General features: G+C 34.6%; 1 protein-coding gene across 1 annotated transcript in view; it reads right to left on the bottom strand.

The window, feature by feature from the left end:
• The window catches only part of LOC129230185 (cytochrome P450 4V2-like), a 95,229-nt gene that overhangs the window by 65,100 nt on the left and 4,290 nt on the right, over positions 1–25,839 (bottom strand). Inside the window, exon 2 of the mRNA XM_054864587.1 lies at positions 12,968–13,320. Within this exon, the coding sequence (XP_054720562.1) occupies positions 12,968–13,320 (353 nt within the window). The remainder of the gene's footprint in view (positions 1–12,967; positions 13,321–25,839) is intronic.

Raw genomic sequence — 25,839 nt, forward strand, 5'->3', positions numbered from 1 at the left:
TTTGGTTTTAGTTGCTCACAAATAATTTCCAAACTTTTAGCTACAAAAATGAATAAATAAATATGATAGTGATAATAATAATTATAATGCGTTAGAGCAGAGATTTCCGAACTGAGTGCCGCAGGTAGGAGGTGAGGGGTGCCACCAAGCATCCATGGTAACAATAATACGTATGTATATAAAACGAGACTATGATAACGTGAGAAAATTCCAATATCGTCGGCACCATGCTGAACTTACGAATATGAAAATTGGCTCTCCTGAAAAGAGTCAAAACAATATTTTTGTCTAACCAGACGCTTTCAGTTATTTTCAATGTTTTAATTTTTATAGATATTGTTAGTGTAAAACTTATTGTTTGAAGTAGTAATTTAACCCTTTTTGAGTACTATGGCAAACGATTGAATTTGAAAAACGAGATTCGCGATTTTTCATCTTTGTTTGTTTAGCAAGTTTAGCATAGTGGCACCATATTATCAAGTTTCTTTTTTTTTTTTTTTTTTAATTACACAAAACCCACACACACATTACTTTCGTTCTGTACATTCAAAAACTTAGAACCAAGGCTGAGGAGTTGGAGTCGGACTGATTTTGAGGTAAAGAAGTCAGTGTCAGAAGTCGAAGGTTTAAAAATTCAAGAGTCGGAGCCGATAATTTTCCCTTAAAATCTGCAACCTTGCCAGTTCTTGTGGAATCGGAGTCGAAAGCTCTAAAATTCCCGAAGTCGGAGTCGGTCATTTTTCTTCCGACTCCGAAGTTCTGCTTAGAACTACTGGTGTGACTGTTGATTTCAATAGTTTAAATCTCCCTCACTACATTTTAACTTTTGTTTTCTATTTCAAACATGCTTCGGCATCCCACACATTTCCCCCCAAATAGCTGTGATTTGTACGACGATATTTTTAAAAATCTAGCAATGAAATTTGTTTGCGGCCCCTATGAAACTATCACGATTAATTATTTGATCAGCCCGGCTGCTCGCCGGCTCCATCCACCACCAGCTATACCTAATCGATGTAGATCTTTTATTACCATAGAAATTAATTAAAAACCGTAAAAATTTGCACCTTTTCTAATTTTTTTAGTTCAAAATTTTTATCCGTTTGAATTTTCTATTTGTTATCAAATAAAATACTTGTAATTAGTTTTAGCAAGCTAGACTCTTCAAAAGATTTTCAATTTTTTTTTCATGACTCTGATTTTGCGCTAGCAAAACTTAGTAGTTGTGACTGTTTTCTCTTTTCCGCGCTTTCCCAAGTTATCTCGGAAAAATAAAATAATGAAAGAAAATATAAATAAATTTAATTTTATACGTGTTCTGACTCGCGAGGTTCGTCTTAATATAAAGCTAGGCATCGGGCTCAAGTTTCTTTTGAATTTTTTAACTTAATATTAGTTACTCTTCTTCTGTTTACTTACGATGTGGAGGTCTCAGCTCCCCAATAAATATTTTGAGCTAATGGATAAGCACCGCTTTACCCTTGAGCCCTGGAGTTGCCACCCCATAAGTTTGTGTGTTTATAAGGTTTGATTACGGAAGGAGGGAGGGAGGGGGGGGGGGGAGAGGAACCTTCAGTATCTTAATCGGTCACTAACCGTACCACCCTAACGTTAACAAACATGACCTACAATTGCGTTTTTGACATTTTAATTTTGAAACTTTTCCGAGGATACACCTCGACTCTCACTCCCTATAAAATACCATTACAGATCGACAAAAATCTCGTTTATTGGACTTCAATTTCTTAAAATTCTTTGGGGGTGAGCACCTAAACCCTTCTCTCCATGAAATTACCGAAGATCATCTAAAATTGCGTTTTCAGAGCTACAACTTTGAAAAATTTCCGGGGGAGAACCCCCGGATCGCCATAATTTCTGTAAGTTCAGCATTACACTCACAACTAAATTCCTGTAGTTAAGTTTCTTTCTCCAAGTGTAAGTTTCTGTAGTGGCATTCTCTATAGTAGTCTGTATAGTGTGTTCTCTTCAGAGTGGCGCTAAGTGTCTGTAATGTGTATCGCACACATTTATAACGATTTTACATCATATTCAGATTTTTCGTCAAATTCTGATTCTCAGACAGTTCTAGTTTATTGATCTCCCGATGACCCTGCTCACAAAAGCCTAGTTTCATGTTTTTCATTTCCCCCCCTACATATTTAATTTTATCTGTTCTAAAATTTTTATTTTTTGCTTTTAATTTTTATGGGGAATTCGTGTTCTTAGACGCAAGAATGATTAGTTTCTTTATCACCTGAATTGGAAGAGGGGGGGGGGGATCTTGCAAACTAAAATTTGGCTATGCTCCCATGTCGGGCAAGCTTGCCTCCCCGTCAGCGATTTCCTAGCGCCACCACTGTATAGAAACTCATTTTATTTAAGAATTGCTGGACTTTATATACATCATGAACATGCACAGGATTTATAAAGCATCGGTTCCCAACCCGTGGGCCGCGGGCAGCACGGAACTGGGCCGCGGACGCTGAGTAGAGAAAGTCTATTCCAGGCATTCCAAGACAAATCTTGGGGTACCAGTTTCTCGGGACGATTCGCTAGTGAGATGAGTCATCGCTCAAAAGCTTCCCTGGCACCTGTTCATTCAGGAAGACCCCCTACTGTTCAGGGGTCGACAGCCCAGGGTCAAGTGGTCAAGTGTCCCTTTTCAAGGTCAATGATCTCCTCCCTCTTTTCGATGCTTGTATTCCGGACTTGTTTTACCCCTTTGTCAATAGTTAATGGTTGTGGTTTTCAGTTGATGAATAGCATCGCTCTGTGTCTGTCTGCTGTGAGGAAAACGTATTTCACTTAAACATGGATTCTTGGATTCGAACAGGGTCTTGCCGTAGGACAATGGGCAAGTGATGAAGTGACTCCCGCATCTGTTTTGCCTTCGACTAGTACTGAAACTGCGTTTGTCGGTAAGTTAATGTCCGGTCCAACTAGCAGAAAATTAGCAAAGAAAAGTAAATCATACTTTAGAAAATACAACCCAGATTTTATAAAATTCGGCTTTATTTCTTCTGGTTCCGAAGAAGAGCCCATGCCTCAATGCGTGATTTGCTTTGAAACTTTGTCAAACGAATGTATGAAAGTCTCAAAACTTGAAAGACATCTTGCGACTAAGCATCCTGAATGTGTGGGAAAGTCTTAGGATTTCTTTCAAACGAAGAAAAGAAATTTTTCTATGACAAAATCCACCATGGAAAAATCCTCAAAGCAAAGCACTCTAAGCACCAGAGTTTCTTATGAACTAGCTTTGTTAATTGCAAAAAAGGGTTCAGCTCACACCGTGGGAGAAGAACTTATCATACCCGCCGCAAAAATTATAAGTAATGCTTTGTTTGATGAAAAATGTACAAAACAAATTAATGAAATTCCGTTATCAAACACAACAGTGAAAAGAAGAATAGATGAAATGTCAGAAAACGTAAAAGAAGTTCTCGTTACTTTTCTGAGAAAAAGTGAATATTTTTCGCTCCAATTTGACGAAAGTACGGACGTTGCTGGCCAGGCTAATTTTTAGCTTTCTGTCGTTTTGAATGGAATGGAAATATTCAAGAAGAAATGTTGTTTTGTCAGTCTTTGCCAACAAGAAAAACTGGAGAGGAGATTTTCAAAGCTGCTGACAATTTCATAAAGGAAAATGAAATAGATTGGAAGAAATGTGTAGGATTGACAACTGATGGAGAACGAGCAATGTCAGGCATTCATATTGGTTTGGTCGCCAAAGTTAAGACAGTTGCTCCCTTGGTTCAATGGACGCATTGTAGCATACATAGAGAAGCTCTTGCAATAAAAGGCTTGGACGCGTCTTTAAAAAAAACTCTTGACGACGCAGTGAAAATCGTGAACTTTATCAAAGCAAGACCTAAAAACTCCACACTGTTTAGTGTTTTGTGCGACGAAATGGGCGCTGAACACAAGCAACTTTTGCTTCATTGTGAAGTTCGATGGCTCTCGAGAGGAAAAGTTTTGACAAGGTTATTCGAACTCCGCGATGAACTCTTGATTTTCCTAACGGATGGAGTAAATGATGGAAAAATAGCAAGTTCCCATTTAGACTGCATAACTGAAGAAAATTGGTTAAAACGATTGGCCTATTTGGCAGATATTTTCAATTCCCTCAATTATGTTCTGAATTTAACTCTGCAGGGCAAGGATTGTCATAAGTTTTTTGTGCAAGACTAAATCGAAGCTATGATAATTAAACTTCAGAGATGGGCTCGAAAAGTAGACCAAGATTCTTTTGCTGCGTTTCCTACTTTGCATGACTTTATTGAGACCAACGAAATTAAAGTCGATAGAAAAACAGCTGCAACCATAAAAGATCACCTCAACGCTTTGGCCTCTAGCCTCAGGTAAGCTGAAAAATTTATTCTCCTTAATTTTTCGCCAGTATTTTAATACGTCTTATTATTAAAAACATTAATTTTCTTAAGAACTTCTTTAAAAATTAAATATTTCAAATAATGCGATTTTAAAACTAATATTAACAAATGATAACTATTTTATATAATATAGTGTGAGTGAATATTCATTCATATGAATGAGGCTCTTAGTAACTGAAGCAGTATTAAGATTTTTCATATTTCTTAGGCACTTCTTCCCTAAAATTGAGGATGAAATTCAGTGGATCAGAAATCCCTTTGAAGAGAACTACCTTTCCAAACTGAAATTATCTTCAAGTGAAGAAGATTCATTAATTGAACTATCATGTGACCAATCTTTAAAATCGCTTTTAAAAACAACACCATTGGTCCCGTTTTGGATAAACGCTCGGCAAGAATATCCAGTTGTTGCCAAAATTGCACTCTCACACTTGATGGGGTTTTCTACAACTTATCTTTGTGAACGAGCTTTTTCAACTTTAGTATTTTTGAAGAATAAATACAGAAACAAGCCCAAGTAACACTGAAACGTTACGTCATCGTTACATCACGTTGCAATTAGTTGAAACATCGTTACCGTTTCCCACACAACGTGATATCACGTTGCTTTATCGATTCGTTACAAAAAGCGTAATTTTGAAACGTTACATCACGTTGCATATTTCTTAAATTTGTAACGTTGACAAACAGTTGCAAAAGAAACGTTATTTATCGTTACTTTTCGTTGGACCTTGCCTCGTCTTCGGCAACCTCCGAATCCTAGTGGCCATTTTCAGTAAACAACTTCTGGCTTGCTATGCCGCCATTGTTTGCAGCTTCGCAATCGCGATCTCTCATCACTTTTAGCGGTAAGTACTTTGTATTATTGTTAGTGTATTATTGTTGATATACTTATTTAATTAAAAAAAAGTGTTATTACATATTTTTATGATGAACTGCCGTTGATCGGAATTTGAGTATTTTTCCCACTGTACTTTTATTTATAATATTGTTTGAAAGAATGATGTTAGATGTTTTTATTTGAGTATTTATTCATTGATTTCTTAAAAAGATGCTGAAGCTTGGGGATATGTTCAATTAATAAGCTATAAAAGCAATAAATGATACCATTTTTTACTCATTTAATCGGCTTTTTACAGAAAGATTTTGACGAAATAATTGTAGCAATTTTTTGAAAATTTTTTTCTCATGTAACTGAAATTATCTTTAGTAATAATACTTCAAATTTTAGTTCAAAACTTTCATGCCTTTCGAAAAATATTTCTGGAGTTCTTTAGTAATAATAATAATTATTTTTTCAAGGATTTATTTATGAAAAAAGTTTTTATTTAATTTGCAGTAATATCGTTAATTTTGATCATTAATAGAAGTCTAATTGATGTAAATTCGGCTATGCTATGTTATGCTCTGTTTATTTTTTAATGTCAGGAGTGCTCTTACAAAATATTGTGAATGAAGCAACAGTGTGAGAATACTCGAACGCCTTTAAGCGGAATGAGACATTTTATATATAAAAAAAAAAAGATTTTATAAAAGTATATTAACACTAATTGCATTAACAAAAAATACAGAATACTTACTGTATCAAAAATTAAGTGTTCAATGAACCCACCTCCATTCTCACCAAGAAAAAAAACTTTATTCAAGCTTTGAAAAACAAAAAAAAAAAAAAAAAATCTTAATACAACGCTTAAAAGCAACGTGATGTAACGTGATAAATAAAGGTTGATGTAACGCTTCAAAAATCGTTGATGTAACGTTACTGAAACCGTTGATGTAACGTTACTAAAACCGTTGCTTTTGCGTTTTGCAACGAGACATATTTTCGCTCTATCAACGTTACCAGTAACGTGATGTCAACGATTCAGAGCAACGTGATGTAACGTGATTTATGTTACATGGGAGCTGAATGTTGAGAGCGATTTGAGATTAAAACTGTCTGGTTTCAATCCAGACATTGAATTGCTGGTGGAAGACAAACAGTGTCAAATATCCCATTAAGAATCTTTTGACTTTTAATACTTGTTTTTGACTTTTTTACAATTTTGTCAGCTACGTGGATTATAATAAAATTATTTTCGTTAAAAAAAACATCTGAAAATTCTTCTGGTACATTATCTTTTACTTACTGCTGAAAAATGTGCATTATATATATACATACACACAAATACATATGCTGTTTGCCATTAGAAGTTATACAAAGCAGTTAGTGGGCCTCCAAATTTTTCTGACGAAATTAGTGGGCCGCGCTACTGAAAAGGTTGGAACCGCTGTTATAGAGACTTATGACTGCATGAAAAATGCTGAGAAAAGGGGGAAATAAAAAGAGAATGAAAAGCAAGTTTTATAACAGACGCCGCAAACCGGATTTTCGTCTGCTACGTGAATAGGATCCATAGAGTACATTTTTCTATAATGACGTCACTAAAAAGTTGAACCCGAGATCTAACCGATCGCTTGGTATGTAGCACTCCAGCTACCTAAATCTCAGTGTGCCTGAGTTTGAGCTAAGTTTTCTCGCGTCAATGTGGCAACACATTGTTGTTTTCTTTGCTTTGCGGCGTGCCAGCCAGAGTGGCGTGGTAATAATTTAAGAGCTCTTTTGAATTCACGATTTTCCTGATTTCTAGTGTTGAAAACACATAGATGCGGTTTTTTGGTGATTTTAAGAACGTTTGGTTTGTATTGTATATTAAGGGTGCTATTCCTCTGATTCTAGGCAAAGGGCGGGTGTGATTGGACTCCCGCCGAAATATCTCTGATCTCTTTGAATCCCTCCCCACTTAAAGCTGTAATAAAAGTTTAAACTGCATCCATGATTTGTAAGGTGGCCAATTTATTACAATCAAAATTAGTTTTATCATACATTTAATTACTACCAGCAAAATACACGAATTGTGCTCGCATCCGTATCGATATTTCAATTAAACTAGATTTTTTTTCCGTTGAATAGTTTGCATCAATATCTTTCTTATTTTGGAGCTTGAAAAATCCTTACCATTTGATTTTACGGTAAGTTGCTTCTGTGGTAGCGACGGATCTCGCTTTCTCACTTGTGCGAAAATCCTTACCAATAAGGGGGGAAAAAAAGCTCTTCAACTGCAACATTAGGCAAGGGCAGCACTACGTTAATTTACGGGAGAATATGTATTCATATGTAATGTGCTTGTTTCTGGAATAGTTGAATGTATTACATATCTGTTATCAATTTCAATTCATTAGATATTCCCATTAGTCTAACATAGCAAATTCGATTTATATTTTTTCAAACAGTTAGTTGTCATTCACTTTACTATCAGGCATTGTTTTCGATAAATGACACCATAGATAGGTGAATGAAGTTTTGCAATTTTGAATAGGGTCACCCAGGATAAAATGGGTATAAAAAAACAATGAAATGTCAACATTTATTTTAGTTTTGGTAATACTCTTAAATGGATAGTTAAAAACATTTTTGCCTTCTTTACATAATTTGTGAATTATAATTATTTTGTTTTCTGAGTATTCTCTAACAATTTATTTATTTCCATTAGTTTTGCTGGTTTTCCTTTTTCAGTACGTCTCATTCTACTAGATTTCCTTATCCATTTACTATAATTGTCCTTTTCTGCGAATTCATCAGCAGCTTTTAGTAATGCAGCTACATCTTCTTCCAAAAACATCCGTCTGAATTTTCGCCGACACCAATTCTCGTTTTTTACTTCGTAAAGGATTCCAGACACCTTCCGTCTTCTACACACTGCCAGTACTTTTGCTTTTGAGGCATATGTCCGCATATTTTTTGTTATTTTAATATTATGAATATTGTTCCCAGTTGATTGTACATAACCGAATATTAGTCTTTGAGTCACATAAGATATTCCTTTTAAATTCTCTACTTCAATATTTTGTCCACACTGAAGCCTCTGCATGGTAGCTTGACCACAGCTCATTAGCAGTAGAATTTCAAATGTTTTCCATAGTTTTGAGCACTTCTCTGAATTCATGCTTTTAAAAAGTAGTTCGTACAGTTAGGGGTTTGTAATCAATAGCAAATTGATTACTTTGCCATCTTCCCGTTTAGAAATGTAAAATACAAATAGTACCACATCATTCTTACAACCAGAGACATAGATTCAGAGATCATTCTACTTTTCAATGGCAAGGATTTCTGAGACATGGATGAAAAACTTAATTGCACTGTCATTTTTATTTCAGCTTCATGTGAGGTATAATGAAGCATACACTCAGGATTCTGACTCCAAATGAATGTTTATCTTGTGGGCGGTGAAAAAACAAATTTAACTTCTGCTTAGATAATATGAAATTTTCAAGCTAGCCCTTATCTACTACACACTAATTACTACTCAAATAATAAATTTTAAAAGTGTCTTACCTTGTTGTAAACCAGAACTTAATTTATGTCGTTTCGCATGGGTTTTTCAATGATGAAACTTGAAATTGCTCTAATCATTTTAACTTTGAGCAGAGAAAAAACGAAGTGTGCGTTACTAGGGCTAGTGACTAGCCCTGATAACTCACTATGTGGCACTAGTGGTTATCTTGTCTTGCAATTATTTGCCCGTGGCATCCGCATATTTTTACCCGAAACTGCTTTCCAGTGCTTTTTCACTGGGCAAAATGCCGTTTTGGGACATGTTTTACGTGATAAATCATATAGTTAACTTTATATTCCTGATTTTTTTCCCCAAAAGAGACAAATAAGACTCAAATTCCAGATTCTACTTTCCAAAAAGGATTAAAATCCAAATCCTTCTTTAAATTGGCTGTTTTGAAACTTTTTAATTCCATACAATAACCTATGTTATTCCATATCGTTTATAGTAGCCCATAAATATTGTATAGCTTTTACATGTATCAATGTTTGTTTTTTATTAAAATATTTTTTTTCCATTCCAGTTGCTATTGCCTGATATTCATGATCTTGAACTTTTCATGAAGTAGTTTTGTGGTTATGGAAGCTGACGGGATTTTTTTTTTTGGGGGGGGGGGGCGCCTGTATTTTATGCTGAAAGATTGTAGAGCTGCTCTGTATTCCCCAGTAATGTGGCAGTGGATAGTAAATGATAGTAAAAAATTCGGATAAGATATGATTGAAAATTAAGTATTTTATGAATATAATTCGGGCATTGATAAATACTCACCGACTGATGGAGGGAAAAAAAGGCGTTGCAGTCTCAGTCTGATACAGGAACTCCTGATGTGGTGTCCATCAGTTTTTTAAACTTTCAAACAACGGTAACAACGTGTTGTTACCGACACACTTGCATTTTGACAAGTACTCTTATTCATTGTTTGTATATTTAAAGCAGAGTCTTCAGCACAGCATGCGCTCTGGCAGTAGATTAGAACGCACTCACAGAACTTTCTATTTATGTCGTGTGTGCTTTTACGTCCTCTTGAAAACTTAAGTAAGTTGTGCCATAACTTTCCATACAACTTGCACACTGAAGTTATTGCTGGACAGAAAACCTTATTGATCTGATTTGTAATAAGAGTAAACTGAACTGGAAGCAGCCTTTGCAAGGTACCTTCTGCAAAAGGTCACAGAGCAGAGTTTAATGAGTGGGGATGTGACTTGCTTGTAGCTGAGGTGATGTAATATTTATTTCAAAAGCTAGTTCTTCAGTCATCTCCACATTGCATTAATTCTCCGTGGAATTGACAGTTCCATTTGATTTCTGCCATCACTTTTTTCTGATTCGGGATAACACTTTCTTTCTTGTAGATGGTCGGCCTTTCGGCTTCCTATATCTGGCTGACATAAGATCCATATTTATATGGACAAAAAATATAGTAACAGTAGCTCTGAAAAGGAAGTTTTTAAAGTTGAAATCATTTGATTGATAAAAGTACACATTTTTTAACCTTTCAAACCGTCATTTGTAATTGAATTTGGTAAAAATACTGATGATTTTTATTTAATTGTATTGTATCCTCTATTCTTTTCAGAAACGTAGCATTGATAAGGGACATGTCTCCAACAGCTTTGGGGCACTTAATTTCAAACATTCAGAATGCAATCAGATAATGCTGCAAAACTGTTCGTCGTAGCTGATGTTTTGAATGAAGACTCCTTCAAGGGTCCATACTACCAGATCACATTTTTTAATTTTCCAAACCATCATTTGGAATTGTATCTGGTAAAAATAATGATGGTTTTTATTTAGTTGAATTGTAACCCCTATTCGTTTCAGAAATGTAGCATTGATAGGGGACATATGTCGAACAGCATAGGGGCATTTAACTTAAACTAAACATTTAGAAATGCCATCGGGTGATGCTGCAATGTTGTTGTTGATGTCACTTATATGCACACCGAACCGTTGAACTTTAACATCCATTATTTTTTCATATTCCTCTATGGCAGTGTTTTCGTTAATTTTACCCCATTTGAAAGCTGGGGTATTAATGGGTTTTCACAACATTTGTCACTTTCCTGGGTTGGGTGAGAATTGTCCTCGTGGAACTGTGTTACAATTGACTTAGGAATTGATGCAGTGATTTTTGTTCTTATGTTGGCCCATAATTAAGAAACAGCTTGTTTCGTGGTTTTTGTTTTCAATATTTTGTGTCAATATTTGCTATTTGTTCTGGTGAAACTTTTGTTGTTCCTAATGCTTCACCAAATGAAGTTTAGACAGGTAATCATGATTCACTGTATGCTGAGAGATTGCAGTTGCGACTCTGCCACATTGAAGAATTTAAATTTTCTGCAATCATGTCTTTAAACACATGCATTGTTAGTGGAGAATTTTCAAACTTTGGCAGCAAATGCTTTCCTAGCTCCAAAGCAGTCATATGATCTGCATTCCTTCCTTTTTGGTTTTCATGTCTGGGTAGTAGATTTCTGGAAATTACTTCATGTATTGCACCAGAGTCGAAAAACTGTTAAATACAGAATGGCAGTGCTGCTTAGTGCTTGCATGCACCTTTTTTTTGTTGTCAAAAATAGGGTCGGATTTAGGGGAGGGTAGGTGGGGGGCTACTTCCTTGGGTGCTTCCACAACAAAATTTTTACAAACTATCCTAACTTTCACAGATTGAAAACATCGGATAGATACATATATATCAAAATATTGGATATATATCAAAGTATCGGATGTTTTCGAACCCTGATTAGGGGCCTCCACACTTCCAAATCCGGCCCTGGTCAAAAATACTAAGATTTGAATAATTATTATGATAAATATTTTCTAAAGTTCACGCACATTTACCGGCCAAAAAAGTATTATAGTTGCCATTCAAGCAGCTCAACTTTATTCATAGATGCTTTTCTGTTATCCATTTTCAAACTGTCCCTTGTATTGCTTTGTAATTTTTGAAGAATTTAGTTTGATTCAACAGTAATGTGAAAAGGATTTTTTTTGTTGCCATTTTAAGATTCCTCTTTCAGTGAGCTTCAGATATTGATAAACATCTTTGTAACTTTCAAACTTCAAATCTTTTCTTGGGGCAATATTTGCATGAGCCAGTCATATTACACATAAAGGGATATAAGTTCTTTTTGGAGGGGGGGGGGGGGATACATAAATGTGCACATTTAGGAGCATTTCATTTGAAATACACTGTATATTAATATGTGAAGAATACTGTCAAGGCAATATATTCGAATACCATCAACTGACACCTTAAACTCCACTAATTATGGAACTGAGATTAATCAATGGTTACCAAAATGATCAAGTTCAAGTATTTGTACAAGTGAAGCTAATAATATATAGGATTCCCTTAATATAATAAAAAGTGCAGCATTTGTAATATTTGAACTTTCTTCCACCTGAAAGATGAATTGACAAACAACGTCTAAGAAATGAATGGACACACAGAAAAAAAAGAAAAAAAAAACCATAGTTGAGCGCCAAGGGAACTGCCCCCTATGGCCCTGCCTATGCCCTCTTTTCGGTCCGTAAACCTGGGCGAGGAGTTAGTTTCCATTTCTGAAAAATTGAAACTAGAATAAAATATGAATAATCAAATACGATTTTTTTATAAAATTCTCGCTAATCACCCAACATTCCTTTTATAGGACATCCTGAAAAAAATTAACAATTTACTTTCATAATTTTTTTTTTACATTGACGAAGCAAACACCACATATTACCGGCCGGCCACATAATCCCACATTGTGAGCTAGTGAAGGAAATAGAATGCAGAATTAGTTAAAAATAATAATGCTTTGACAAAATAATACTTACGAAACAATATATTAATTTAAAGTTTTGGTCTCGGGCACTAATACTCACGGCAAGTATAGATTTTCAATTGTTGTTGTCGTGTCTATGAGAGTCGAACTTTATGCATCCGTGGACTTTCATAACTGCCTCTGCGATTTGCTTGATGTTATAGATTTTAAATATTTGGCACCTTGGCTTCCAAACTGTATCAAAGAGGAAAGCAAACATGCTGATTCAAAACCTGAAATATAAAATGACATTAAAAGCACAATGGTAAAAATACTGATGGGGAAAAAATTATCAAAAGATATTTTCCTGCTTGTACTTGCATAACTTTAGGAGTAAAAAAAAAAGATTGAAGTAAATAAAAAAAGAAAAGGATAGTTAAGTAAAATGAATCACATTGCCTGATTTCCAACTTCATCAAGAAAGAGTTTTGACCCATGTGTATCCAATGAGATGCTTCATGCATGAATTGCCTGAGGGATATTCCTCTATTTAAAAGTGCTGCTTTCAAATGTGTTATTTCTTCATCTATCTTCCGATACTTGGGTCGCTTGCTGGTTGGGGTCATGGATCCAGGAGAGAGCATATGCATTTCTGCAATATTTGCAGCTTCATCCTTTTGGATAAGCTGGATGAAGGCAAAGATGTTCAGGTGGCTTGTTTTGGCCTGGCGATTAATCTTCGAATGCCACGATTCAACAAGGTTGTTAGTTCTGTGGTTATCATTGTGGAAATGGTTCCACATTCTCCTGTAAAATATGCATGAATTATCTAGTGTTCTTTTATGCAATCTAAATCTTTTAAAAACAAAAACATCATTTATGTATTTACAATTATACTTGGTGAATGCTTATTTTTTACTTCTTCAAAAAAAAAAAAAAAAAAACTTCTGAAACAGTACTTTTTAAATATTCTTGCTTTTTAAAGTCTTAAATTATTTGTGTAATTTGTGTTAATTCTGTGTAACTTTAAGAGCACATAAGGTATGACTTTCAATGAGCCTGAGAAATAAACACTAATTCAAGTGTTTTTAGCATTATTTTAAAAACTAAACATCAAAAAGCTTTCCCATAGTTTAAAAATAATTACTGCCGAAAACACTTGGACTTTGAATGCATCTAGTACACCAAAAAGCACCTTTTTTATGTGACAAAACTTGTATTAAAAAGGGTCCTTTTATCTGAAAGTGCACTGCCCCTCTTTTAGCCTTATCTCAAGTGTTTCTATTGTTGTGCTCTTGGCTACTAGTCTGTTTAAAAAAAAGCCTTAAATTTATTTCACCACGGTATGGCTGCATAAAAATAGCTAATCTGCGACTGAAACATCATGCACTGCAGTGGTGCCCCACCCCCCTTCGCTGACCACATAAGGTCAGCGAAGCTGATCTGTGTGGTATACTTTTGTGTTCAATGTTATGAAACGCAAAATATATTCTGAATCATTTCAAACACTGATCATCTTCATTCATTTATGAATGATAGCTGCAAAATTTGAAGCCAAGTAATCTTGTATTGGTTTCAAAAAAACACCCAAATTTCGTATCAATAAAATAAGCATGCAGTAATAACAGAGGCAAGTTTTGGTTTCTATCATTTTCCTTGTTTCTCAGATCTATTTAGAAAAAAAAGTTATATGATCAGCATGTTAGGACTTTCCATCCAAAAGCTCACACTTCTTAGCATTGAAAAAGGTGTTCCTATTAACACAGAAACATGTGTCTGCAGTAATTTGCAATTATTGTGCATCAAAACCTTTGTACATCTTTTCATTTAATCTAAATGAGATACTTAAAAGTGAAATGAAAAAGGAAATTAAACTTACATGGGAAATAAGCAACTTTGTGGCTGAACCCAGGTTTGCTCTAAGTAGTGGAGCAGCTCGCCTTCTCTCCCTGTGTTTGTCTGATCTGCCCTTATGATGATAAGTGCATTAGCCATTTCTGCTGGAGGAACCAATGGTAATACTCCTATCTTTCTAACCCAGTGCCGTGCCTGGTCATTACACTGTATTGAGTAGCCAGGCCCAATTTTTGAACCTAAACACATAAATTAAAAAAATTGTTTTACCTCATTACATATTTATTTAATGTCACAAGCAGTGCCATGCAAGCTGAAACTTAGGTATTTGAATATATTTTTTAAATTTCTAATTTTGTGTTACATTCTACTTGATACCAGAAATAATGGTAAGAATAAATAACTACCTTCTTCCAAATGCTTTGGGTGAAATGAAGAAAGCACCCTTTGACGTCAGCTCGGGGTAACACTGTGGCTAAGGCTTGAGCACATCCAATTTCAAAATCGATGAGAATAGATTTAGGACTCAATTGCAGATTTTTTAACTGAGCCTTTTCCTGGATCAGTCTAAAAAGCCTTTGATAAGTGGAGTTGCTCTTCTCTTGAAGAAGGCAGTAGCACAATGGGAAATATTTTCCCATGTATTCGCCATGGATGGAGTAAAGCTGATAAAAAATGCGAGGGACAATTTTAAAAGTCCCATCCATAAAAAGATGTTCATTCTCGCATAAATTTACTAGATTGTTATCAGAGCAAAACACCTGAAATTAAAAATAAATAAATAAAATAAATATGGAGTTACATTATGGTAGCCATGTCCCAATCAAGTAATAAAATTAATGATGAAAATTGTCATACATTGCTTTAAACGCAATTTACATTAATGAGATGTAAGAATTGTTAACTGTTGTCTATTTTATTTCACCTTGACTTTTTCTTACTTCTTGGAGCAATTATGACTTATAATTTTTTATTATATTTTCTGCCAAAACTAAGTAAATGAAAAAAATTGAGTGATACAAAGACATTTGTGACTGGCAGATTTCAAAGATTAATAAAGGCACTGGTAACTATATGGGGTAAGTTAGTTTTTTAATATAAAATTTGGTTCTATTTACATTTCAGTTACTTTTTTTATACATGGAATAGTTTTTTTAAATTGTAAATTCTGATGCTTAAAATCTGTGCATGGTACATAATGAAATTTTATAATTAAATGTAACTTGAAAAGTGCTCAAGTTCCACTCTATTCCAATGAATGCAAAATTCTTTGAGTGTAAGTTTTTTTGAAAATATGATTGTTACTTGACGTATTCAGCCTACAAGCCTGTATTTTAGCACATTTTGGGAATCTGAAAATGGAGAAGCTAAGGAGTATTCTAATGAGTTGGATGTTATTGTCGATCAAAAAGCAGTGTTTTTTTTATTAAGTTTGGTTTGTCGGGTTTGCAACAATGCAGACATGACCAGTTTAATTATTGTTTTTTAGTACCAAATATAAAAAATTATAGCTCTGTTCAACACATGACTATATAACATAGTAAATAGGTAGAGAAAATGCAATTTTAAAGAAAATGCACCAATTAATAGCAAGGCTACAACATAAATTTGAATATTTTTCTTTAAAATGAAATTATTCTTCTACAAGCACTTCATATTAAAATGTAACCTAACTATGCGTCTTTTACTGATTTTGTATACTGTTATATTTGCTTTAATATGCTTTGTCTAACTACAAATATTAAATGTTATAAAATGGGAAAAAATATTCTTTTTTTAAGTCATGTCTGCAAGGTTAATGACATGACCAATTTAAATAAAAAAGAATACAGTAAGCATAAATTTTTTTATAAATCTCATAGCTCTGACATAGAAGACATACAATTTTGAATAAAAAAAAAGTACTCATTATTTACTACATTGCAGTAAAAAGTAAGAGTTTTTTTTTTGTAATAAAAAGCAACATTTAATTCTACATGAACAAACAAACTACAGATCAAACTGTCTGCATCAGTGGGTATTGGCGGTCTTGTGGCATTTCTAACCTGATACAGTCCAGTCTTAATGGAGCTGTAGCTAGGCAGAGATGCAGCTGCTTGGACACTCGTCGCAGCCTTTGATAATTGCTGCCTAGTAAAAAAAAAAAAATCCATCTTTATTTTAAAATAGAAGGTATTTACAAACAACTAGAGATGTAATAACCTTGGCTAGGACTTGGATTATTCTTGGAAGTTTTAGAGAAACATTGCATGCAAAATCAGCAATTGAGTAATTTTTTAACCGAAAATTAGGATGCCAGGGGGGAGGGGGGGAGATCCTTGCAGGCAAAAAGTCCAACAAATTGCATTGGACCACAATAATTTTTATTATCTCTTTAGACGCACACTTTGGAATGACAGTCAGAAATAGCTGTTAGTTGAAATGAAAAGGAAATTTATGTCATACTGTAAGCAGGGTTGAGTAATTTAAATTAGCGACTTACCGAGTACTCGGTAGTAGGTCTACTCGGCCAAATTTTGATCAGATACTCGGCCAATACCGAGTAGTTGTAAAAAATGAAATATTGTTGAGGCAAATTTTAGAATTGATAACGTAGTGCAACCATATAATATATTGCAATCATTTACAAGATAAATTTTGAGAATAATGAAGTTTGTTATGCTTCAATGGAGTAAATCTTTTTAGTGTCCGCAAAGTTAATAAACTTATTAAAAATGGAGCAGTATAAAAAAAATGAAATTATTATACCATGTTTGGCAGGGTGTGCACGGGGGGGGGGGGGTACAAAAGGGACACCTGTTGGCCCAAGCCTGAAGGGGGCTCAATATTTTTTTAACTAGGCATGAAATATAGAGGTGAATAATATGAAGGGGGTCCCGGAAAAGTCATTTGTGACAGACTCCAAAATTTCTGTGCACACACCCGACTAGAACTAAAATAGATTGATATGATTTGTTTTAATTCCAACTTGATTAATCATATTTAATATTTATTTGTTTATTTTTAATTTTAAAAATTACCTTTTTATAAATTTTTTGACACAAAATATTTTACATAATGTGTAGTTAAATTTCAGCTCGAATTTTGTTTTAAAAACTTATATGGACATGGAGGTCTATACTACTATTCCAATAAGTTTGAAATTCATCATGTGTGTGTCGGTGGTTCTTCTTAAAACATAATTAGAAATCGGGGAACAAATCTGATATACCCCCCTCTTGGCGACTTTTTCCTGTTGGCGCCAAAAAAGCGTCGCCAAGAAAACTATGTATGACGTCATATGTCATACATCGTTCTTAGCGATGCTTTTTTAGCGCCAACAGGAAAAATTCAAATTATGTCATTAATTATTTAATGAAATTAATGCATTAATTTTTTTTCGTTGTTTCTCCGGGATACGAGCCCTCGGTCTCATAGTACTTTCGTAATGAGACCTCGGCTCGCCGGCCCTGCCTCGGTCTCATTACGAAAGTACTATGAGACCTCGGGCTCGCCAGGACCTCGCTGCCGCTCGGTCCGTTATCCCTCCGACTTTTAATATACATCACAGTCGGATATAAGTCACAGATCTCCTCCGTTCAGTATACAATAAAGTCACAGATTTTATGTGAAATTAACACCATTTTTGTGCTACAAAAATCCCAACCAGACCAAAATACAAACTACCAGAAACACACTAAAAACACAATAATTCAAAATATGTTCACTTACCTTTTTTACTTTTCTTTTACTTCCTCACGTGAGGCAGTGCACATATGTTCCGCTCTTAGGGAAATTATCCCATTTTTTATTATCATTACTTTACAAAAATATTTAAATTATGTTTGTTTTGACAAAAAAAATTCCAAAAAAAAAAAAAAACAACCTTATTTTACTTGTATTTTGTACTCCACCCAATTAATTTCGCGAATTATTTCCAAAAACTTTACAAACATATCCTCATTTTTGTATTCACAATTTTTTTTGTATAAATAATAAGCTAAATAAAATTTAAAATCCCCTAATCTATTATATGTTGGTAGACTACTTTTAACGTGTCTCCATGTGGATTCAATTGTGTTAGTGTGACATTTAGTTTCTGGATCTACAAAATTAAGTTTATGGTTGACTGTTAAATGCTCATACCCCTCCTCCCCCAATGTATCATATGCCCTCCAACAATCGGAGTGCACCGTCGTGCCTGGTAGTATCCACTGCTTAATTGCCAAAAATAGTTTCCCTACCCCTATCCCCAACAGCAACCAAAAAGGTTTTCCCCGAACCCCGTTCAACCCCCCCAAAAACCCATTGTCCCTCAATTGCATGTCCCCGATTATATTTTCTTTTCCCAAATTTAGATTCATCAACTTCAATAACTTTCCCAACCCCCCCTATTTGTTCGGATTTTAATTCAATGTAATTTAATATTTCTTCATTAATATAATTTCGCCAATCGGCTAAAGTTTGTGATGAAAAAAAATATTGACTTTCAATATCAGCAGTTTTGGTCCCAATTAAAATCTCATATGTTATCAAAAAAATCTCTATTTTCAACTTGCTAGAACTAAACCATGACCCACTCCTGATCGTTGCTTCTTTTCCACAAACAACACCCCCAATAACCTTTCTAGAAAAAAAAATTAACCCATCTGAACATTTTTTAGTTTTTTTAATTTTCATAACAGAATTACATCTAGAACATAACATTTCATTCTTAAGTAAACCAATTTCCCTTAAAAATTCTAAAAAAACCTCTTTATTTTCAATTAGTTTAAATATAAAAAATCTATTTAGGACTCCGGTACGTCCAAACGTTGGACGACCTGACGAAAAAGAAAAAGAAGATTCATTCAAAAATTTCAATTGATACATTTGGACAACATCACAAACCGAACTCATAATTAAAATAGAAAATTCAACTAAATTAACATTAAAAAACAACACGAAAAAGAATACTCTAAAATAAAGTTTGAATTGAAACTTTATTTTAGAGTATTCAACTTAAAATCTCCCTAAAAGCGGAACATATGAGCACCTACCTCCTACCACACAGACACGTGCAAAAAGACAGACTTCGAGAAACTACATTCCAGCGTTCAAGTTGCAAAACCAGGGTTGCCAAGTTATCGCCTTATTGGCGATTTTCGTATCGAGCGAAAAATTAAAATCTCGCCAAGAGGGGGGCATATCAGAGGAGAGCCGAAATCGGTACTCCGCCGAGTAGTGAAAGGCCGAGTACTCCGCCAAAGAGCTACTTGGTACGTCTCTATAAATCATGATTGAAATTGGTTGATTAAAAAACCAGTGATATTAATTATGATTTTTGAAAATTAATTCTCTAAGTTCAAAAGAATTTAATGGCATAAAGTGCACAAATTTTTTTTTGTAAAAACCAATAAACTAGCAAACAATTCTAAACGACATACCAAAATAATTTTGTTTAGAATTGCCTAAACGGCAATTCTAAACGACATTACCAAAAGGAAATAGAACGGTTCATATCGTTGCCTCAGAGCAACACTAAGACATCTAATCCCAGAAGTAACACTTAAGAAATCCGACTGTTGTTCTGAGGCGATATTGTTATTAAATAAAGCAAATTGAAACCAAGAAGGAAAAAAATCATGATCTCAATAAAATTGTAAGGAAAAATTGCAAAGAATATATGAACTAAGATGTTTGTACACACAATACACCACCAGCTGGGTTATTCCATTCGAGGACTGCAGTTTCGGGCTTATTAGCACTCATCAGCCTGGAATAGGAAGTAACGGAGCTGACGGTGTAGTTTATATTTTCCGTCTTAGCCCTGGCTTTCAGGCGGTAACTTACTGAATATAAGATGTTTGGAGTTAGGAGTGATTAATCTGTTAAGGAGTCAAGCTATTAAAGTATTCATTAAAAAATGAGCTTATCATGCAATCATCTTTTTCTTTCAGTGAGTCGAAACAGTGTTAAAAAATAAACTATGCATAATAATAGGACAAGAATTCGAGGGAAAAAAAAGCCTGCTTCTCAGCCCGCGGTGAATTGCATTAAAGATTTAAAAGTCAAGATGTAGATGTTTTTTAAATTATGGATTTTTTATTTTATGGTTCTTTAAAAAAGAATTAATAAATTAATAAAAATCATTATTTGAAGAAACTACTTCAAATTTCTATGTTATTTTTATTCTTTAATTCCAGTTAATGAAATTATATATTTTTTTAAAGTTTATTTTATAATTTCTTTGAAAAGAAAAGGCAGATATTTTTGATTTAATTGTTTGTCATGTGTAGAGAAATAGCTGTAAAATTTTCATGAAAAATAAAAATTATTTGTGTTGTTATCGTAGGCTACTTCATATCTCTATCAATTCTGTGGTTGAATAAGTAAACCACCTAAATTAACAATCATGGAGCATACTTTATACAATGCAGATAATTAAAACAAAGGAAAATCCGTGCATTGTAAGAAATTATTTTCTACTAATTTATTAATTACTCTTATTTATATTTTTAGTTTTATGTATTTTTCAATTTACATATGGGAAAAGAATCTTGAGCAATTTATTAGTATTAATATACTTAATTAGTCTTAAACTAAAAAAATCCGTTTAAATAAAAAAAATCCGGTTCAAATAAAAAATAATCGAAAATTTTTAAATTTATGTTAATTTTTAATTAAATTTAAGATGCAACATTTTTGGCCAAACATAATGGTTTAAAAATAATAATATCAGAGGAGAAACTTAAAAAAAAAAAAAAAAAAAAAAAGAAACCAGCTATTCTTTTGTGTTTAAATTTGACTTACCTATAAATTGTAGGGACTGGAACAAGCTTGTTTTGTGATATTTCCTCTTTCAGTTCCTGTACAAAGGATGCTGTAGTTATTTTCTTCGTCTCATCAGAATGGTTGTGGGCCCTTCCGAGTAGGACACACTGCCTATCGCCAGAAACCACCAATTTTCCCCCCGCAAATTTCGGATTTTCTCCGAACACAAAACCAGGTGGTTTTGTCATCCTGATTCTTCCTTTGAAAGTTATACAAAAAGTTGTGATAACTCATCATATCGCCTCCTCGCTTTGACTTCAAAAAAAGAATTTGATGCGCCATTTTTACAGAGAAAACGGATATTCCAAAACTAATGGCCGAAGTCAAAGGTGAAATGGCCGAAAGTCTAAGGTAAAAGATCGAAGGTCTAGGTGAACGGCCCATCCCCTGCTTTCTCTACTTCTTCGCCTTGCTCTGCTACTGCCTTGAGTGTCCAGACTGCTCATGAGTCTGTCTCGTAAAAGTCGTGTGCCAGTTTCAGACCCTGTAACCCGGCGTAACTTAACATAAGGCAGGCTTGGGTGAACAAGGTGTGCAGAAGCTCGTAATCAAGAAATGATACCTTTTTTCTATATTTACCATCTAAACTTTCAATAAGAACTGTATCTTCCGCGCTGCATTTCTTGAGTTACTCCTCAACCAAATAGCCCTTGTGCTATGGTTTCTTGTCCAGAAGGAATCAGTTTAAGTTCTTGCACTAAACTTTTCTCAATATATGAACAATGGGATCTGTTATCCATAAGTGCATGAACACATGCTTGATTCCTTTTATTTCGTATTCTTATCATGATAGTTTTTAATTAACTTTCATGAGCTGCTGGTTGCAAGGAAATACGTATAGTTCTATTGGCCACCACTTGGACATTATCATAATGTACATGGATGTTTGTGAAACTCTGAAATTTGGATGCAGTGCATCTTAGTCCCAACAAGCATTGTGAAAGAAGACTAAAATTAAGGAATGTATTTCCAAAATAGTATACTCAGGTACATTTTTTACAATTTTTTTCTTCTAAAAGAAAGATTTTAAACTACTTTTAGTTATATGCATTTTCCCTTCAAAATGCGTTTACTTTTACCATTTCCTGATTTTATACTTCAATAAAAGATTAACAGTGTAAAATAATAAATCGCTTGGCGCAGTATAGCCCTCAGTGGCTCTTGCACCATTAATATCAAACAACCAACCAAAACCAAAATTTCATTAACACATAAAACAATCTGTTCGCTTCTAAGAGGTATAGGACATGACAGGAAGGCATATGCTCTTTGTTAAAGCTATTTCATTTGCATTACTGAGAACATGCAAAATAGGGATGTTTCCTCTCAAGTTTTAATGCTTCAAAATTAACTGGAGGGACATATCTAAAGCGGGACACTATCTGCTCGTGAAGGAAACGCTTGGTGTCAACTTCTTGGGTGAAAGTGTTTTTCTTGCCGGCTGGTTCCACTGTTACAGTCGCTCCGTTGGGACTGATTAATCTTCTAATACAGTAAAATCCCTCTAATGCGGACACTAACAGGACAATTTTTTTTTGTCCGCAATAGAGAGGTGTCCGCAGGACAGGGGTTTAATAATGTTATTTGCATTGGAACTGGGGAATTAAAAATTGTCCGCATAAGAGGGGTTTCACTGTAGTTAAAAAAGAAGTGAGCAAATAAGTAATTGAACAGATGTTCTTAAAAGATAATAAAATAGCTCAAATGTTACACTACATCATTCCCCTCGTAAAAGCTCCATGCCACATGCCATCCATGGATTTAACAAGAATGCCTAGGTATTGTAGTGTTCTGCTTTAAACTCCAAAAATAACCTAGAATTAAAAGTACAGTTGGTAAAAAAAGTATTAGAACAATGAAATTTGTAGTTTTCAAGGTAATAAAATTGAATAAACCTAAAAATGAATTAATACCAGTTAGTATTTATTTAAATTACGCAATACGTAAGTATAATAAAAGTTCGAAATAAATACAATATTTTTTAAATCAAAACAACGCGATTCACACCGGAAAAGAAAAGTATTATAACAAAAAACGAAACTTGTAAATTACAACGTGACGTCATTTGACTTTCAAGGTTTCTCTCAAGCATGTCAAGGGCAGATAAATAGGGCCTGATTGTGAACTGGATCCAGGACTTTATGGCTCCGCAGTCAAAAGTGCTCTCAAACTTGGCATCAATTTTTGAGCGTACCAGATCCCTGTAGATTCCCAACAGGGACTCAGTATCAGCACCCCATGAAGTGTTAGCTAAGACTTTAAGAATATTTGATTTTACTAAGCATTTCTTTTTTAAATCTTGAATGTGAGGAAGAAATTTTAGTTTATTGTCCATAGTTAGAGACCAAGGAGCTTCCCTTGGTCTTTTACAGAAATGGTGTGACGTCGTGAGTCACAGAAGTAGCGTTTAACGAATCCAAGCGTTTTCATTTAAAACAAGTCACACCACAAACCAAAGGAAAGACTAAACCCCTTTTAACATTTACAAAAAAAAAAAAAAAAAAAAAAAAAAAAAAAATAATTTACAGAAAAAAAAAGACTGTTAATCATTACATAGATGGGGTTACACATTAATCTGGCAAACACAGTTGCCTCCGTGGTGATCACAACGGAAAATAACGGTTTCCGTACGAAACCGGAGAATGCCTTTGGGCACCTATTTCAGTCAAGTCCAATCTCCCTCCCAAAGTTCAGGCCAAAGTCTTCATGAAGGCATGGGGCTTGTCAGCTAAGCCCCCTTAAAATTTCCTATTGGTGGGAACATGATGACGAACACAGCGACGTAGTTGTTCCATCAGAGAACTCACGGCCCGGATTTGTAGGTTTATCCGGCGCCTCATTAACATGAGGATACACCTCCATGTCTGTGGTTTCCGGCAAGTCAAACGGATCTCCGGCCAGGCCTGACAGGAAACTCGACGCACTTGATTCCGAAACTGTACAAAGAATCGCCAGCTAGTCGTGTCCATTCATCAGGTGCGGAATCCAACCCAGACACAAAGGTGCAGAAGAATAGCTGTCGGTCTGTTCTCCGCAGAGTTTATGTTGGCCTCACAGTCGCACAGTGGACGTGCGGCATCGAAAAGGGCACAGGACTGAAGGTGCCACAATGGGTTCATTGTTAATATGTAGGTTTGGGTTAGAGTGAGGACCCTTTGTACGGCAGAAATGCAGGCAAAACGTCTTTTGGGGGGACAAGGAAAAGCCATTTCTTCGCCCATTGTGAAACTAGATTAATTGCTATTTGTAGTTGTCTTTCAACGATACTCAAGTTCGATGATGAAAATACAATCTGAAAATCAGGGAACATGGTACCCTTGACAGCAGGACTTCCCTTGGGTGCACCTTCCTCTTGGACGAAGGTATCCGACAGAACAGACTTGAGACGTACACGAAAACATCTAAGATGAAGAAAATTGGAGATAACGATGGGTAGCGCAACCCATACTCGTACAGGCTTTTGAGGATACCATATCTCCAGGTATGGTCATATGCCTTTTCCATGTCGAAGAATACACTCACTATGTGTTTTCTTTCCAAAAATTCTTCTCTAATCGAATCTTCGAGAAGCAGCAGGTTGTCAATCGGCCACCTGCCTCGCGTATCATAATTAAGTTGAACATCTGAATACAAATGGTTATTTGCTACAAGCTACTGCAGAGCTCTTTTGATTTTGTCAACGTCAATGGCATATCTTATATTATGAGTTACATTGTGTAATGTTTCTGATACTATTATTAATCCAGCCTAAGCGAACCACTTTTAACAAGGGCTTTATTCTGCTAATCAATCGCAATTACAACTCACTCAAACATTCTAATTCGGGCAGTGTGTAGCCAACACCGCTATATTAATCCAAAACGTTTTTGGGGGTGTTTTATTTTTCCAAACCTTAGTTGCGCATCGATGGTTACAAATTATTTGACTAGGACTGTCAACTGATAAATCAGTTGTTGCTTTTTTTAAAATGGACTTCGTTTGATTCTGGTAACATAATTTATTGCAAATGAAGCATAAATGATTAGCAATTTTGGAAACAGCATCATTGCTGTATTCAAAGAATATGAAATGGAAGCATTGTGGTAAATAAATGGTCGAAATAATTACTAGTGCTTATCGTCCAAATAGGGTCATTCCACGTCAAATCAACCCAAAAAATGAGATTTTGACACCCATAGTCTCGGATTTTGATGAAACTTGGCATAGTTGTTTCTATTATGGATGTAAGAAAGAATGTAATTTTTTTTTTGCTGTATCTCGAACGGTTTAGATTTTATGGAATGTCAAAGTTTTCTGAATTTTACGATTTTTCCCGATGGCATGCGTGAAAACTAATTCGCATTTATGCAGAAAATAAATAACTTCCCTGTTTACGAACCAATATTGTTGAAATTTTTTAAAAATAAACCTGATTATCCAAGGATTACAGAAAAAAATACAATTTCATCAATAATTATCAATAAAAAAATAAGAAAAATTCCTAAAGTACAATTTATTAAGTTTTTTTGAGAAAGTTGGGAGCTATACTTAAAATGAGATATCTCCAAATGGGTAGTAAATAATCCCTCCATTTTTTTTTATATTTCTGATCTAAAAGATGTATTTTATATAATAATATAATAAACACATAAAAACATAATTTAAGTGGTTTTTACACTCCTTCATTTCAACAAGGGGCAC

Source organism: Uloborus diversus, chromosome 9 (assembly GCF_026930045.1).
Source record: "Uloborus diversus isolate 005 chromosome 9, Udiv.v.3.1, whole genome shotgun sequence".
Classification (NCBI taxonomy): domain Eukaryota; kingdom Metazoa; phylum Arthropoda; class Arachnida; order Araneae; family Uloboridae; genus Uloborus; species Uloborus diversus.